The sequence below is a fragment of the Charadrius vociferus genome, unplaced genomic scaffold (genome assembly GCF_000708025.1).
Source record: "Charadrius vociferus isolate BGI_N301 unplaced genomic scaffold, ASM70802v2 scaffold176, whole genome shotgun sequence".
Taxonomy (NCBI): Eukaryota; Metazoa; Chordata; class Aves; order Charadriiformes; family Charadriidae; genus Charadrius; species Charadrius vociferus.
Window position 1 is genome coordinate 874,506 of NW_009648961.1, and position 18,816 is coordinate 893,321.

The following is an 18,816-nucleotide window of genomic DNA, read 5'->3' on the forward strand; positions in this document are numbered from 1 at the left end:
CTTTTCTTCTGTTGTTCCCTGAACCAGACATTCCCCCGATGCAGTTTAAAACTTGAAAGAAGACTTTAAAAAAAATAATAATCATACTACAGTACTGTTCCTTTTCAGCTGAGTTTGTGTACCAGGTATTAGACAAAAATTCAAAATCTACATTTAAAATGAAATATTGATCTTGAAAATGATTAACTATAATGAAGAGCTGTAATGAATCTCGTGAGGAAGATTTGGACAAAGTTCATAATTTCTCATAGGTTTTTATGTTGTTTTTTTGTATCATTATGTGCTGCATGGTTTATTTTCTCATCAAGTGCATTCATTTAATGGCTAGGTAAGAAAGAAATATGTAATTACCCAGAAGTTATACCACTGAGAGACGCATCCCCCACTGACAGCAGCTAATCCCATAATGCTGTTTTGCCTCTTGAAAGTGTCTTCACATTCTGTCTGCTCTTTAAAGAAGTATATTGAAACATCTGAATTCCCTTAGTTACCTGACCACTTGCTTGTTATGTCCTGGGGTGGGAAAGTAAACCAAGTCACTCCTCTCTTTTTAAAATAAATGAAAATTACGAGGGATTTCTGAGTGAAATTATCTGCTGTAGAGACCACTTACAAATTCCTCCGGAGTACACCATTGGGTGTGGTGTGAGATGGCATCCATTTCCCACCTCAGAGACGGCAAACACAATTCGTTTCTGTCCGGTCCTGTTAACACGCAAAGATTTGGTCCTTCCCAAACCTGAGAAGAGGCAAAATCTCTTGGGTCCACCCCCGAAGGTTTCTCCTGAAGGGCTGTGACTCCTGTCCCTTGGTTTAGCACCAACCCCCTTGGGGCTGGGAGGTCAACAGTGCTGCCTTGTGCAACGGGGTCTGCTATGGGTCCCCCATCCTCCAGCCTCCAGCGTAATCAGTGCATTTGCTCTTCTTGGACCCATTTGAGTAGACAGAGAAAGGTTTTGAAGGAGCCAGGGAGCAGGCAGAATGAAGTCCTCTCCCTTTGGTGCCATGTCCGGGAAGAGACAAGGTCTGGCTTCTTGACTCAGCTCTTGCTACGGGGTTTATGTGTTCTCCGTAGCTGCTGGATAAAAGCAGCCAGCTCTGAATTCGGGCAGGGGCTCACAGCCCAGCTCCCCGGGTAGAGGGGACTGGTGTGGGGCCAACGTCACTGCAGATTTTGGGCCAGGCTTTTACAAAGTTTAGCAGGGTTGTGTTGCAAAACCTAAAAAAAAAAAAGGTTGTCTTTTTTTCTGTTTTTTTTTTTTGTTTTGTTTTCACCCTAATTTAGTTGCTGAAGCAGAGCTCTGGAACTCAAACATATTTCTAAAAAAACCATCATTATTATTATTATTATTATTATTATTATTATCTCAACCTTATTTCTAAAACCTTTTTTTTAAATGAGAATTAAATATAGCGTGGGCATTTTTAAGATCCTGATGTTTTGATGAGTCATACAACAACTCAGAAATGATTCATCATAACTCTGAAAACCGTTACTTTGGCATCAGCCTGGTTTCATTGGCTGATTTCAAATGCAAAACAAAAACAGCATCAAAACTTTTATAAAATGCTACCTGAGGATTACAGCAAATGACGACTGCTGAAGTCTGCCAGGAAGGCTGTATTTTTCCTGAAAAAGATGATAGAAACAGAGGCATAGAGTGGGGGGAAATTAGAGTAACCTATTGGTCCTGCAGCCACCCTGTGGCACAACGTGTGACAGTCTGCAAATCCTGGCACTTAGTTCTGGAAAATTGGATGAGTTGTTATAATATATGGCAATGAATGAATGAACTATTGTAGAATTAGTCACTGCAGGCATAACAGGAAAAAAAAATATCTCTCTTCATGTCAGATTTTCTGAGATGGAAAATGTGGATGAAGCAACACTACCTTGACTGCAGTTAAGGAACAGAGTCATGTTTAATAACAGAGGCGAGTTTATCTCAAGGCTTTTGCCTGAGTGCCGGTGTACGTGGCAAGAAAAGGGAAGTATCTCACACTGGCTGCGGAACTTTTTGTCCCGTCTTAAAAGCTTCTGGAAAAAAGGTGGCTTTAAACCTGTTTCTCGTCACCTTCATCCTCTGTGTTTCGGGTTGTTTTTTGTGGTTTTTTTTTTTTGTTCCATCTCTGGCAATAGTAAGATTTATTTCAGTTGCACAGATTTGAAGAATTACTGTTGTAGTGCTATAAACCATTGTGGTAGCTACAAACCTCTGAGTGCTGGGAGCATCTCCCTAGCTGAGGCAACGTAGCTTCAGTTTTCCCTGAAGGAAGCCACTGGAGAGTTCACTCTGCCTCATTGCTGCTCAGCTCTTGCAGCCTGCCGGCATCGCCCTTTCTCCTTTCTGTTATTTACACCGTGGAAGGAGGTCAGCATTTATTGCCAGGCACTTGATTAAATGCTTTCTGAAAGGACCGCACTTCCATGGGAATTATCCTCTTCAATAACACCAGTGTTATGAGCAGTCTGGAACCACAGCCACCAAGGTGAAACTTCACCCAGTGTAGATTTCATCGCTCCATTACTTGTGTAACAGAGTTCCTGTTAAGTATAGTAGTTGCCGGATTTTAGTGGGATTTCCATGGGCCTGTCTTAATTGAAATTTCATTTTCGACTAGTTAAAAGGGACAGTTGAGCAAGAGGTGTAAGATTCATGAATGCCGTTAGTTCATTAATATTATTCCACCAAAACCAGCATTACTCTGGAATCAAATTATTGCTGTGCCATATTCTGGGTCAGCTGCAACCTGAATTCCTGCATTGTTTAGTAATTACCTGAACAGCATTGCTTACTACATCATTTTCACAGCCACAGTTGTTATTTGGAAAAACAAAATAATATCGCTGTCTCTGTTGCTACTGGTAGATTGTTGTCAATAGCTTTGCTGCCTGCAGCAAGGGAAGCAGCCCCTGTGCAGTGATTTTTATTGCATCTTTTAATTGCAGTGCACCCCTGGGCTTGTGTCCCCGCAGAGCCAGGAGGAAGAATTGCATAATCAAGGGGCTTTATGTAGACAATAAAACTCCCCCAACATAAACAAACAAACAAAAATATAAAGAAAAAGCCTTAGGGAGGTAGGCAGTCCTGAGAACAGCTCAGGATGTCTTAAGATATGTCTTAGGTGACAGTTCTGCCACTTTACTGGGTTATTGTCCTTTTCCATTGACTGTAAGGGGAATCGAGGGACCCTGTCTGCATAAACTTAAATGCTTTGATGTGGGTATTTACGTGATGTGCTGAATAGGCAGAGCCAAATATATGGGTGAAACTCCAAATTCTGGACAGGTCTTACTTTTTTCTTCTCCTTGTGTGACTTCCTTTGAAACATGTAGCCTGAAGTGCAGCACAGAAGAAAGTGTGAAAATGAAGGGTGAGGAAACAAGAGGGAATTTATTCAGGGTGGGTGTTGTTATTTGATCAAGTGGAGTGGCTTTGGAACGAGGGTGAATGTGAAGGAAAATGGTAAACAGGCAAACACCCTGTGCTACCTATAAAACAATATGTTCTTAAACTGTAAATAGAATAGGAAGACTTTATTCCTGCTTTAGTCCTTTATTATGTTATAGCAAGCTTTGCTCCACAGTGCTCTCTGCTGGAATTTTACTATATTATAATTTTCTGTCAAAATTGCAGAAATTCCATTTTTTTTGGAATTTGTTAATTAAGTAAAATTGTAGTAGTCAGTTCTTCTTAAGAATTTATTCATACTAGGATATCATATCAGGTAGCTACATATTTTCGCTTCAAGTTAAATCAACAATTAATATGAGATAAAGGGGTAAAAGCCTGTAATGGGCCTGTAATGCAGAGGAAGTGCAGTCCTTTCTCAAGAAAATCAAGTCTTCAAGAGCGAGTGAGAGAGGGTAACAGAGCTCTCTCCCTCTCTTGCCATGGGGAAATATACAGTACCGTGTCTAAATACATTTCCACTGCAAACTGCCAATGTAATTGTACTTTTGGGGTTTCTTTTGCAACATCCACATATGTTGTATGTTTTCTCCCTTTTTTCCAGCAGCAAGTCGATGACTTTCTGAATGTCTACTGCTCAGTGCCAGAGAGCATCCAGAAGGAGAGTGCTTGGGAAACACAAACGTATGTTCACTTCTGTGACGGCCAAGGAGTGGCGCTGACCCTCAAGCCAGAGCACAGGGTGGAAGATGTTTTGTCTTTGGCATGCAAGGTAGTCATTTTTCATGTACGATTGCACCTTGTTAATAGCTGTAGACTGGAGAAGGAACCTAATGTATTGGAGGATGTCTAAATAGTGAGAGTATAATACCAGCATCTCCCTGTCATTGTATCGAGGCATGTTGCTCCGTTTCCTTTAGTTGTGTTTTTTATGTATTGTAGCCAAGGTATCAGGACTGTGGAAAGGTTTTCAAGAAGTGTTGCTCGCGACAGCACACCATGAATACTTAAAGAGCAGTGACAGTTTGCCAGGTAGTCAACCCCTGAGAAATCTCAGCACGTGTCCACTCTATGTTGTCATTGCAGCAAACCCAATTGTTCCGCGCAAGTTAATCACAGAGGAGTAACGGGGACTGGTTGAGTTAATGCCAGGAGATTAAGACATTTAAGACAGCTGTGACAAAGGCTATCATATATGTTTGCTTCTTAAAGTACCTTTTTAAGCTTTTAATTAAATACCAGCTCTACTTGTGAATTTCAGAGTGCATTCCCTTCTGAAAGTCAGTGCCAGCAATTTGAGAGGAATTGCTATAGAAACTGAATCACAGGTTGAAGATAAAGTAGAAATACCAATTTTAACGACAGACAAAAGACGAGCACCTCTAAAAAGTCGCAATGTACCAAGCACCTTTGACTCCACATGTGTCAGTGCTTGAATTTAGCTCTAACTTTGTGATTCAAGTCACTTAAATTATGCAAACAAGCTTTTTGGAAAAACTAACTTTTTACTCCCAAGTTCTGTTTTCTGACAACTGGTAAATATAGTTTGTTTACTTCACAAGTAAAGGTAAAAAACAGGGGAAAAAAAGGATTGCTGCTCTGTACAAAATCCAGCTGTAGCTTTAGGTTAGTGTGAACTGTCAGGTGAGCTCATTCAACTGGCTTGAAGTTAATGAATTTTGAGGCTTCTAATAGATTAAAGGACCCGATTTAATGGCTCTTTGCACATGGTAATGTTTTAAACAAAACCCAATTAAATTATACAAGTTTTTAAAATGCAGGGTGATCTATAGTTTTAAAATCAAAATAAGCAAGTTGATTTAGCCAAGTCACAATGCATCTCCATGGCATCACTGAGAAGAAATTGTCTTCATGTTGCTTTTACTGGTGGAGACTGAGACGTGGATAAACAGTTTAATGCCTGGATTTACATTTTAAAAATTCACTGTACCTAGTCAGGCTAAAGAGACTGTCTGAGACATTATTTGACCACCAGATGGCAAGGTAGAGCTGAAACAGTTCGAAGTAGTTACAGTGACATGCAAGTCCCCTGAAAGGAATTAAAATTTATAAACATAAAACTAAGTTGAAAAGGAAATTCCTTACCTCTCTTACTCCATCATTCCAAATTATTTGTAATTGTAAAGCTTACTTTTAATTTTCATTGTCTGTATCACATGAAAATTTAGTTTTAAATTATTTGATTTTTTTTCTTAAACATTTTTCTGTTTTATTTTTTCTTTCTATTCTGTGTGTAAAGCTTTTCATAAGCATTCTCTAATGCTGAATACTTTCTGCTCATCTATCCTGGTTCTTTTCCTTCTTACATTTTCATTCTGCTCTGGTGAGTGTAAGGAATCTTTCTTCTTAACAGAACATGTTTGAATGTTATGTGTATAAGGATAAAGTTCAAAGGGGTTGTTGGGTTTTTTTCCCTTCATTCATGCTTTATGGGGTTTATACTTTTCTCATGTCTGTTTTCCATCTGAGGCTTTTGGATAGCATGTATAGAAAAAATGTGCATTTGAATACAATTGTTCAGGATACAGAACACATGCAACTCGTAAACTGTTACACATAATAAAATGTTAAGGTAATTACTAGTTACTCAGTAGATTTAGATTTTGTAAGCTGCAGAGATACATTAAAGAGGTTAAATAACCCTCAGGGATGCAGTCATTTCTCCTCTTTTAGAAATGTTGCTTCCTCCTGTTTTAGAAATGTTGCTCTATTAATATGCTAAAATGAAATGTTTTGTGTAGTGGTCTCACCAGCATCCTGATTTTCAGAGAGACTCCCATTGGGAGCTTGACACTTTCAGGCTAGTGTCCTTTGGGAATATTCCTATTTCCCTTTGACTTCCTGTTGAGACAGGATTTTTGCTTTGACCTCACATGGTGAAAAAGAATAGGTGAAACTCTCTGATCGTAGATGAAACCCAGCAATAAAAATAAAATCCAATAAAGACAAACCCTTAGGGAACCTGCTTCCCATCTCCTCCCCTCTTCTAACAGCCCATACATGCCCATACGTTTTCTACATCGGAAGAAAAAGTTGCTGAGCAGAACCGAGTCGTTAAAAGTAATCACAGAAAAAGATGGTTGTGAGTGTAAGTTCAAAAGGACAGAAAACAGTTGTGATATCTTTGGAAACATATAGCAGTGCTCAGTTAATCTAATAGCCAAGACATAGTGTTTATGAAAGGATTTGGGAGGATCATAAGGGAAAATGGAAATTGCACTTGAACCTTATCTTCTAAGCAATGCAGCTAGTATTGTTTATGCCACAAAAATAGTTAGAAAATGACTTGTTGAGAATTGCTTTTACATGATTTCTAAAGAGCTCTTTTTGTGTGTGTGTGTTACTTCTTTGTCTTTTGGGATTCTGGAAATAAATAACAAATTCCAAACCCTGTTCTCTTTATTCCTTAGATGAAACAGCTGGAGCCAAGACACTATGGTCTACAACTCAGAAGACTGGTTGATGAAAATACTGAGTATTGTGCTCCTGAACCGTATGAATATATAGTAGACCAGGAAAGTGTGACTCCTTTTAGACAAAGCTCTGTGATGTCTGTAGCTACAGTTGAATTATCACCTATGAATATGTGTGATTTAAATCTCAAATAAGGTTTTAAAGCTGTTTCTGGGTTGCATCCTGCCATCCTCATTCGCACTGTCCATGCCTATGCAGACGTTTGGGTAGCTAGGCACTGCAAATGCCCTCTTCAAGAACTGTTGGAAGATTTAAGTGGGGCTTCTGGTACAAAAGCGAAGTGTCAGTCTCTATTCTGGGCTGGGTTTTCTATCTTCAGTTTACTCTGCATTTAGTCTCCCTGATACCCATGAGGCTCGCACAGTAACACGGTTATCTGTGTAAAGACAGCAAGTGTTGGCTCTTTATTGGTGGAAAGAATACTGTGCTTATTTCTTGTGCTCTACCTTTGGGTTTTGATGCTTGCAATTTCATAATTTGATGATTTATGTTATTGAGTTTTTTGTTTTGTTTTGTTTTTTTTTTTTTTCCCAACAGGTGTATGATGAAATAGAAATTTGTCCATTAAATGTGTATCATGTTCATCTTACAAAGACTGAAAACATAAGTGATTTTGGTAAGCTCTTAGGAATTTTTCTTTTTATTCTTCTCATTGCTTGCTTTCTCACTTCAGGACTTTTCTGTCTCTGAGAGCAGATAGAGCTGTCCTTGATAGCTCAAAGTCTGAGTCCACGAAGGATTCAAGGCAGTATAGCAAAGACCCAAACTGGTTGTTGTACACTGGCAAGCACATTTCTTGTGTTTGGGAAGGGTCCACCTTCTAATTTTGCTGCGCTGGCCAAATAACTCAAGCACGGAATTGTCAGAAGACAGATGTCCTTTGCCAGGATTAATACAATTGGTCTCAGTCAGGCCATGGTCAAGGTCTGCCCTTTCTTTTTTGGTAGTGAGATCCTCTGTTGGCACAGTATCAACAGAGTATCCTTTGGTACTAACTCTGACAGGCTTTTTATCCGCGGGAGGCGGTTATGCCTAGGAGTAATTACGTATCTTGCAAAGATACCTTTGTAAGGCAGCTCTGTGCTGTTCTTCAGCTGCAAGTCTGTTGATTATAAATTACTCCTTTGTGGGCTGTCTCACCCCCTGGTCTATATGGATTTGCTGCTTTGTAGTTTGGGTTTCCAGGTTTTGGATCTGCTTAAGACACTTCTATGTCGGAGGGACACACTGCAGAACTCTTACCATACCCACGAGCTGTGTTATTGAATTGTCATGTGGGACTGAGATAGAAAATATTTTTTTGAAATGGAAGCTGTTTTTTTTCACGGCACAGCATGATGTTTCCGGGAAGTTGAAAAGTCCTATTAACTTTAAAAGGCCTTACAATGACTGAGAAACAATGTGATAATTTCTCTATGCTCTGTGGCCGTGTTCTCATGAGAAATATCCTCTCTTTTGTTGTGTGGAGTCTACTAAATACACAAAATAAAAGGGAAATGTTTCTTAGAAAGTTTATTTGATTTAAACCTCTTTTGCTTCAGGCTTTGCTGTCACAGCACAAGTTGATGAAAATCAGCATCTCAGCCGTATATTTGTAAGTGATGTTCTCCCTGATGGACTGGCCTACAAGGAAGGTATTGTATTGCATTTATGTTTAACGCTGTACTTCATTATCTTTTTAAAGTCCCAAAACATGAAGGAGGTTTAGTACTGCTGTCTGAAAAGATTCTTGGCTTTTACTATTCATAGTTTTCTTTCCTGGAGACCATGGAAAGTATGTGATATTAGGAAAGATAATGTACACCGAGTAACTGAATTATCCTTTCAATATAATGGGGAGAGTTCTTGTTTGCCCTTGGACATGAAGTCTGTGTTCAGCCATCCGTCCAAGTGCTTTTGCACAGAGGAACAGGCTGGAGAAAGAGTTCATCTCACACTGGGGAACCTCATGGGCTTGGTCAGTCTCCAGAACCCATCACTTCCACTTTTGCTGGCAATGAAAAGTATGAAAAGCAGCCTCCCTCCCCAAAATAGTTTTCTGCATACGTTTCTGTGAGTGCCTTCTCTGCTGCGCTGCTCAGAAACCGTGCTTCTCTTCATCGGCACGGCAGGATCACGTGAGTTCTGCTCTCTGGAAAACAGACATACCCAGAAAAAAGGAGACGGAGAGTTTCATTTGCTACCTGTGGGTAACGACCACTTGGTTGTTGCTGACCTTGAAAGGCAGCGGTTGCCCCTGTTTAGATTTATACAAAAGCTGAAAAAGACTCCATCTGCTGTTGTTCCGGTTTTGTGTGAATAATTTGATCTGCATGACTAGTGCCTTGTTCTTCCCAGATAATGAAATATGTGTTATGGTGCTGTACACTGGTGGTATCTGAGCTGTGAGAGGTGCCTCTATTCTAATCTTCTTGAAAGTTGTGCCGCCCTCCCACCCACCAAATTCTGTAGTGTCTTTGGAAAGAAGCAACTCAATTGCTGTACTATGTGTAACATCTATCAAAGTAAGCATGAGGTCAATCTGTACAATTATAGCACAAATAAAGTTCCAATCGATTCTAATGGACTTGTGGTAGGTTAGGCTATTTGAATTGAAACCACAAAATGAAAAGGTGAATCAGCATAAGGTTTGGTTTGTGACCCTCTACGTTTTACATTCCCTCTTTTTCTTTCTTCTTCTTCTTTCCTTTCACATGCTCCCAGGGCTCCGAGTAGGCAATGAAATCCTGAGTATAAATGGAGAGGCTGTGTCTGATCTTGACCTCAGGCAGATGGAGTTACTGTTTTCGGAGAGGACCGTAATGCTTTCTCTCAGAATGAACCATTATGGGACCCAGCAACCCTTATGTGCATCCTGGTCAGATGGTGACATTTCCAGGGACCCAAAGAGTTTGTTGCCCCCTCCAAACCAGTCACAGCTCCTGGAAGAGTTTCTAGATAACTTCAAAAAGAACACAGCAAATGGTAAGGGGTTGACAATAATTCCATTATTTCCACCTCACTTCCAATATCACTGTTTTTTAAGACTCAGTTATGTTTAAAATTCTGTGCTTGCCTCAGTGCGAAACCCAAGTACAAACTGTTAAACATCCATTTGTGCTCCATATCTGTCTGTTATTTTATTATTTTCTAGAAAGTAGAAATGGAACAGAGTATGATCATTTCTGCAGGGAAATGGTATTCTTTTAATCTGTTTGGCTGCACCATCCAGTATCATCAAACGCTCTCTTAACTTTTCTGTGTCATCTTGGGTACCTCCAATACATCCATTTCTCAGGCATCAGTGGTTGAAATGATGTGATGGATTTCAGAGGCAGAAGTATCGTTCTGTGTTTACTGTGCTTTACATATGGTAAAGTACCACATACATTAAGGATACCTTAAATGCAATAATCATCATCACCTCAGAACAGAGTCATTTAGCTCTGTTCCCACCGAATGATATTAACATGTTCCTGTTGGATACAGCACTGTGTAGAGGAAAGCCTATGAAAATGGCTTTCATAGGCATTGTTTTACTATTACCTACTCATATTTCTTACTCAATGTAATACCACTGTATTAAGCATCGAACGGAGCACATACCCTAACAGTGCTGTGTCAGAGCAAGATCCTGATGGGTTTCCATATGAGGAGCACCAGGCAAGGAAGATGCCAAAAGCCTACATGGTAAAGACTGCTCCTGGATGACACCACGGGCCCTCCAGCTGCAGGGAAGGTGCCAATGCTCACTGCTGGGCTGCCTTTTCAGCTGGAAATAGGAGGTGGCATGTAGAGGGGCACTGTGACACTGGGTAGCAGAGAGCCGTGGTCACCCTTCCCTTCCTTTAGCTGATCTTACTTCACGTAAGAAATACAGCTTGTGATACCAGGATACTTGTAAATGCCTGTCTGAAATAGCAAGTATGTGGGGATTTGCTCCCCTTCCTTCCCATGCCTTGATTATTTTTCAAACAAGACAGAAGCAAATTGAAGTCTAGTTTCTTGAGTGTAAAAGGTGCAGTTTCCTCGCTGCACCTCTGGGGGATGCTAGTAAAATTCTGCAGGAGAGCTAGCCAGGGTGCACTGCTGTGCCAGGAGAGCAGAAAGAGGCGCAAAAAGGGATCTCTGATTTTTGTATAGAATTATGATGGCAAGTGTTCTCTGATTGGATTTTTTTTCGGAATTAAAAGTGGGAGAAGAAAAAGAATCACACAGGAGAAGTTGTTAGAATGGATTTAATTATAAAGCAATTTTATTAGGTCATCGTTTGAAATTAAAAGAAATCTGAATGCAAGATTTGTGATACAGTAAGTAGCATCTCTCTCAGGGGCCTTATTTCAATTTAAAATGCCATTAAATTGACTAGTGGCACATAAGAGTTAGTGTCATAAAACAAAAATTATGATAGAGCGAATTAATTACGTAATTATACCAGGCCTATCATTCAGCTTGTTGGCTTGATATCATAGGCCAGCATTACCTGGAGTATTCAGCATAATAAATGTATATGTCCATTCACTAGATTCCTCATTCCTTCGGGATAAATTTGCAACCTGTGCAAATATTCCATTATAATAGGAAATGACTGGAGTATGTATTATACTCTAAGCACTAGTGGATAAGGAGACGTAGTATATTTGCTTTTCTGCTTAAAAGAAGCTAAGGAAGATTTATTTTATTCTGAAAGGGAACAAATAGTTCTAAATTAAGCTTCGTTAGAAGGACTTCCATGATTATTGTTTTCAGCGCTTAGTGTCTGATCACCTGACCGGGTTCAAATGGAAACAGAAGAAAATGGCATTACTTTGAATTAATAGATAATCATAAAGGGTTTAACTCTTCTATGTCCTGTTACTCAAGAACTAAATAAGATTTTAGGTAAGAAGAGGGGGTATTTAATGTTCCAAGCAGGGATTTTGGAGGCCAGAGACTCTTAAATTCCAGTGTTTAATACTGTTCTGTTTCCTTTGGTAGAGTTGAGTGAGTCACTCTTAAGACCACAGCTTTCAAAAATAATTTCTGACATTTGCTTGACCACGTTGAGCCTGTTTTTCCAAGGCAGCACCTTTGAAAGTCAGGTAGTGCCAGCGGAGGGGGACTCTTTCAAAAATCAAGCACAACTTGGCTCAAGGTACATACCTGGAGTTAAAAACCTAAATGTTTGTGTTGTCACCTACCTTTTTTAAAAAATTAACTAACTCTGTCTTTCTAGAGTACTATGAGGATTAATGAGCTAAAATTAACAAAGTGCTTGGAAAATGCACTGAGTCATGCAGTAATACCCTGCCTGGTGCTTGGGGACAACCACCAGGCGAAAGCAAAACAGAATTTACTTTAAATCACTGCCTTCGTGTAGCTTGGGTGGTAGTAGTTTGTCCACATTTGTTTACAGTTTTGTAGCTGCTTAGCATAACTCTGATGAATGCCTTTTCCTATGTATTCTGCTATGTTGAGGATACCCAGTTATACCTTGTGGCAAACTTTGGCAGCCTTTTCTGTACAGAAGGGAAGTGATTGACTTTCTCCAAAGCCGCTAACTCTGCCACTCCTAAAAATCGTTCCCAGGGAATTTTGTGTGAGAGTGATTCATTTTCTCCAAGAGGTTGCTATACCTTTGTAGCTGTATTTTGGACCTGCTGTGGTCATATCATTTGATCTCCCACATGGCAACGCTATGTGGTTGCTGCTTAGCCGCTTGGCTAGTAATAAGCTTATCCTGGAAAAGAAATGAGATGAAATGCTTTTAAAAAATGCACTCATAAATGTGGAAAACCAAATAACAGAGCAACTAAATTTGCTCCAAGCTCCAGTACTAAGGAAATTAAACAAATATTTGTGTAGAATTAAAAAATGAGGGAATTGGACCGGAATTCTTACAACTGTGGAGGAAAAAATGCCTCATTTTAAGATGGCATGAATATTTGAGGAATAAACAGAGAAGGCACGAGAATTGAAAACTGTATATTTAGGGCAACCCCGTGTGGGTTAGTGGTATATCTATAGAGTGCTGAGGCAGGAGGTAGAAGGCATTAGTAGGTGTGAAAACCCATTGCAGTATGAGTTGCTGTCAGAGTTGGGCAATTTTCTTTTTTTCCCCCCAGCAAGTGGGTTTTTGCCAAAAAAGCTGTCATTTCTCATTCAACCCCAATTTGTAAACAGATCTCTGTGATTAAAAGAGAAAAAAAAAAAAAAGAAAGAAAGAAAAAAGTAGGGGGTGGCAGTTTGGTTATGCTTTAGCAAGTTTCCATGAAGAAAAACTTTCATCTGGGAGGGTTAGAGAGCTAAACGGGAAAGAAACCATTAAAAAAAAAAAAAAAAAGATGGACATACTGTTCCTTCGTTCCCCATGGAGAGATCCTTAGGGTAGGTCACTTACCTTCTGTGTGGAGTCTGAGTTCCCATCTGGCCCATCTTTCTAGAAGTGTGGTCCCAGGAGGACCAGTGAAGAAGGCTTGGGTGTTGCTGACAAGGGGGAGGCTTGCTCCTCCTCCTCCCCTGCACCTCCCTTTCAGCCCCACAGCCTTTGTCCCGCCCCTGTGCTGGCATCAGCACTTGCTGGGGCTCTTGATGAAGCTAATTAAGGAGAAACCTTTCTTTTTTCCTCCCTCCCTGCAAATTCGGTGAGTTGAACCGGCGGGTGCGGAGGTCTGACAAGGGCCAGGGCCAGGTAAGCGAGAGGAGGAGGAGGAGTGGGGAGCAGGCAGGTGTCTGCAAGGAGAGTTACTGTTGGAGGCAGCAAGGTCTCTTCCAGCTGGCCTTCCCGCAGAGCACCTCTCTAGCCATTTTGGATTTTGCCCACCTCTCGCGCTGATCCCCGGGGCAGCCGTGTAGTCTGGGACGTGCCGGTTTGAGTCGCTCCTGATGAAGCTATTTCACATTGTATAAAGCATGGCTGGAGTCAGAGAGAGGGACACGCTTCGTGATGTTTGTCAAGTAGCTGGGATGTGTGCTGGAGAGGAGCAACAGCATTTCAGCTCCTGATCTGCTAACATTGAGATATTTTTGCAAAACGTAGCTGTTTCAGGAGGAGGATCAGTGGTTTGAACCTTCACGTGGGAAGTGGCTCTTCTGTTTCCCAAGACATGAGCTGCTTCTGATTTTAATCTTGCTAAGCACACACAGAAGCAAAGCACATCAGTCGGCCACAAGTTTAATTCTGATATGACTAAGTTCTTTTTAAAAATGTGGTCGCAATAATAATTGGTTTGGATTCAATTCCAAGGTACTTTCTGTTTCAAGTACACTTCACTAGGTGGTTTAGATGCCTCTGTCAAGCGTAATCACCACTCACAGCTTCTCCAGAAAAAAATTGCTCCATTCAGCTTTGTCAGATATTACAGAGTTGAGGGAGGCAAAGGGAGGCAGAGGTTGGCTCTGCCGCCAGCTGGCTGTACATGTGTCGCTGCGCACGCCTCTCCGGGTAGCACTCGCTGCATCCTCTCCCAGCCTCAACCCAGCCTGAATATCAGAAAGACCTGGGTGTCTCTCTTAAGAAAAGAGATAAAGTCAGGAGGACGTAAAGCTAAGGTGGTCCATAGCCTCCAGCAGCTGGGGGCTGTGCGTGGAGCACTGGCTCAGACTGCTCGGCTTGTTGCTGTTTGCCCATAGTTTTTAAAGAATTTCATAAGTGCTTTTTAAGGTAACGTTCAAAGCATTTCGTAAACAAAAGTAAAACTAAAACTTAACTGGAAAACATTTCTAAAATAACTTGTACTTTTAGTTCTACCCAACTCAGGTCTGGTTTGTTTGCCTAACTGCTGTGTCAGCATTTAAATTCTCTTCATTGCGCTGTAGGGCACGGCCTTCGTTGTGCTGCGTGTGTGAGGAATGAAAGAAATTTGGTTTTATTCTTTCACAGGAAACTCTTTTGAGCTCAGAAGAAGTGAATATTGCTTCTTGGCTTGCCGAGTCCTGAGGACACCCACAGCCCTGTTAGATTTGAGGCGATCTGTGTTAGTTGTGCACACATCACTCCCTCTTGCCTGGTGGACATAACACCAGATATCCGGTAGATCTGTGTGGTGTGAGGCAGCACGCTAGAAAAGCAGTGCCTCTTTTTAAAATAGACGTGTAGTTGTCTGTGCAGCATGACTGCTTATCTGCCTGAAGATCAATGACTCTGTTGCGTTTGCTTTTTTTAACTCGTTACCCAATTTACTTCAGAAGGAGGCCACGTATATCTGATAGGACATGCAGTGGCTGTTCATCAAAGTGAGGTCAGAGGTGAGGTGTGTGTTTACAGTAGTCTTGGACAACTGTGGTAGGTTGGCTCCTGCTCCAGCCGTTTGTGTGCCATTAACACAAGAGTCTTTGTCCTCCACTCTTGTGGGTCACTGGGAAAAGGCTAGGGTTGGCCTGTGACAATACCTGGGATTGTAGCAGTGTAGAGGTTAATTCAAAGCAAACGTTTGCCTCTTCAGGAGCTGGATCCATAGGAGCACTCATTGCCTACTGCACGTTTTGCAATACAGTGTTTCCCAAGAGTGGTGGTTTAATGAGCTCTTGCTGGCTTGACAAACTGTCCTGTTGGCTTCCTGCTAGATGTGTATGCTGCAAATTAAAAGATTGTTTATGCTATAAAATGGGACAGTCTTAAAAGCTCTTCGTTGTGCCTTTCTACTGAAAGAGCATTCTGTTCTGTTTTGCTAAATGCTGCTATGATTTAATCCCAGTGAAGTCAGTGAGCCAAATTGTTTTTTCCTGGTGTAAACTCCATTAAACCCTGTGGAGCTGCACGTCCTGGTTCAGTGGCAAAATGTAGGCATAAATCATGACATTGCCCATCCTACTGAATTCTGTAGAGTGACAATATGGACAGCAAGGAGATTTACTAATGATGGTAAAGTTAGTTAAAGTTAATGATGTTCTGTGTTTCGCAGAGGTAAGGGAGGTTGAGTAATTATAAAACCAAACTGTCTAAGCTAGCCACAAATTCTTGCTAAATTATTAAGTAATTTCTTCCCTCCCCACCTTTTTTTTTTTTTTTTCTGTTTTCATTACTTTTATGCCTACAAATCTGAGATGAAGGAGAAAATGTACCACCAAGGTGGTGCACTTGGTACCTGGGCAGTGCCAGCTCCGTTTGCTTTCCAACTCTCCCTGGTGCAAATGACCTCAGAGAATGGCCAAAGCCATCCTTCATAAGCAATCCTGCAGTAGCAGCAGAAACCAGAAGAGCCACTGACAGCACCCCTGTCCTAAGGGCAGCAGTGGGCTGCAGCCTTTGCTGACACTTGTAGAGAATGGTGGCCACCCAGCGTGGGCTCTGCTGTGTCTTTCTCCTCTGTCCCACGGCCGCACATCTCCAGTTGTTGAACTGGAACAGAAAGGTGAGGCAGTAGCTACAGTTCACACTGGCCTCCAGTGACACTGTATCTAAGAAGGTATTTGTTATGCGCTTAAGAAATGAATGTATTTAGGTAACAATTTGAGAAGCCAGTGTGAAACGCTAAGCTTAAAACTGAAAAGCCTGAACAGTTGTCTGACTGGCAGATACTTGGACAGAGAAAGTTTAGAAAGTTAAATTACCCTATAAAAGCATAGCATTGACGTGCAGGGGCTAATCAGGCATTGCTACAGAAGTGCAGGCAGCTAATTCCTATTATGTTGCTAATTCGTATCTCCTATTGATTACTGAATTAGCAAATGAGTCAAATTGCTTTGCTTCACTATGAACAGTTAACTGACAAAGGAACTCCCAAGGAATCTAAAGGACTCTGCTCCAGCTTCAAAATGGATGTTTCTGCAGATATTTAGAAGAAAAGAAAAGAAAAGAGAGCATAAAGCAGCCTACAGAAAGTCACACTTGCAGAAGTAGGTGGCTGACTGGAGCTAAGCCACTGTTCAGCATGTGGCTCAACATGTCTTAAGCAAGCTGTACAAGAATATTTGCATGAACATACTGGCTTTTTCTAAACGTAAAATGTGGAGTGTTTAAAGAAGAAGCGTCGCTTTCCTCACTGAAGGATGAGAACAAGGGAGAGAGCCTTGTCCTGCTTGAGCATTTCAGACCCGGGCCAGAAGTACAAGTTTCTCTTTGTCTAGTCAGTACGAGATCTGCAAAAAGAAGCAGCCTGGTTGCATTGTTCTTCAGGAAGCATGTCGAGCACCTTCTGACGTTTCCTAGTTTGCTCCCTGAAGCCAAAACATATGGATGAGAGGGGCCATGAAGGGTGCCTTCTTTTCTGGCATGTAATTGCATGTCTTGTTTGGTAACAATTAGTCTTGTCAGTGACAGGCATCTATTAATTCTGTGTTTAAGAACCCTATCTAGGAAGACTGATGTTATGACAGCTGTATGCTAATTTCTTTGCAGTTTTAACATCTTGAATGAATTCCTGAACGAAGTTTCTAGCTATGCCAAAGACTCAGTTGTTACAGCCTTGAAGCTAAGTTGAGAACTTACCTTACAGCCAGGTCCAAAATAGGTTACAAAATGCCTAGGACAACAACAACAAGTGATAAAAGCCAAAATATCTTACAGAGATTAAAAAAAATCCAAATTATTAAAATCCAGTGCATTTTATTTGTGTTTCTCTAACATGCTTAGTTTTAGTTTTCTAGAAACTGAAGTTATTTGTATTAGTCGACTCAAGTTGAGTTAATTTAGCAATGAGAATTCAAGCTACTGGCTATCTGAAGTTAGGTCAAAGGCTTTCAGAAGAACTTGAAAATTTCCTAGGCAAAAAGAGGAAGGGGTTTTTGAATGGGTAATAAATTTAGTATTTCACTATCTTTTTTAACTGTTGGTTAAAGCAGCATGAAAGCTGTAAATCACTGTACAGTTAATAACCACAGTTACTGCCCACAAATTGTTTTGAATTTACTCCAGCAATGGAGTGTGAATGCTTAAGTAGTAATGCCTGTGAGTACCAGCTGTGGGGAAACAACAGAACTGGCACTGTGTGCCATAGTTTAAAACTTACATAAATTCCAGTTAAAATTACTGAATTGAGTTAACATGAACACTCCCATAATTCCAGAAAAAATTAATAGGAGATTAATAAGAATCTGCTCTTAGGGTCCGAGGTACCACAGTCATTTGCCTAGATTCATAGGGAACCCCAATGAAGATGAAAAATGAATCAAATTGCTTTGGCTTTCAGCTTGAAGTGGCGGAGCATATGACATGTTTCAATGGATATTTCTCATCTGTGGCTGCAACCTACCTGCCTTCACTTAGATCTGTTTCCTTAGTGCAGAAGCTACCTGGAGACAAACATGGAATGTGAAATTGCCAACCGTATCATGGGCTGCATCAGCAGAAATGTGGCCAGCAGGTCAAAGGAGGTGATTCTGCCCCTCTACTCCACTCTCGTGAGACCCTGCCTGGAGTACTGCATCCAGCTCTGGAGTCCCCAACATAAGAAGGACATAGACCTGCTGGAGCACGTCCAGAGGAGAGCCACGAGGATGATCCGAGGGCTGGAGCACCTCTCCTATGAGGAGAGGCTGAGAGAGTTGGGGCTGTTCAGCCTGGAGAAGAGGAGGCTCTGGGGAGATCTTATTGCGGCCTTCCAGTACCTAAAGGGGGCCTACAGGAGAGCAGGGGAAGGACTTTTTACTAGGGCACGTAGTGATAGGACAAGGGGGAATGGCTTTAAACTGGAAAAGGGCAGGTTTAGATTAAACATTAGGAAGAAATTTTTCACTTTGAGGGTGGTAAGGCACTGGAAGAGGTTGCCCAGAGAGGTTGTGGAAGCTCCATCTCTGGGGGTGTTTAAGGCCAGGCTGGATATGGCCTTGGGCAACCTGATCTAGTGGGAGGTGTCCCTGCCCATGGCAGGGGGGTTGGAACTCGATGATCTTCAAGGTCCTTTCCAACCTAAACCATTCTATGATTCTATGAATGTCCAGGAATCTAATGTGGGTGTAAAAACTCCTCATGAATAAGCTCAGTCTATAGCAGCCATTTTTTCATTTGTCA

General features: G+C 41.2%; 1 protein-coding gene across 1 annotated transcript in view; it reads left to right on the forward strand.

Moving 5' to 3' along the window:
- Nucleotides 1-18,816, forward strand: part of TIAM2 (T-cell lymphoma invasion and metastasis 2) — a 96,706-nt gene that overhangs the window by 34,080 nt on the left and 43,810 nt on the right. Inside the window, exons 8-12 of the mRNA XM_009887608.1 lie at nucleotides 4,021-4,185; nucleotides 6,845-6,955; nucleotides 7,446-7,524; nucleotides 8,450-8,542; nucleotides 9,612-9,872. Coding sequence (XP_009885910.1) covers nucleotides 4,021-4,185; nucleotides 6,845-6,955; nucleotides 7,446-7,524; nucleotides 8,450-8,542; nucleotides 9,612-9,872 — 709 coding nt within the window. The remainder of the gene's footprint in view (nucleotides 1-4,020; nucleotides 4,186-6,844; nucleotides 6,956-7,445; nucleotides 7,525-8,449; nucleotides 8,543-9,611; nucleotides 9,873-18,816) is intronic.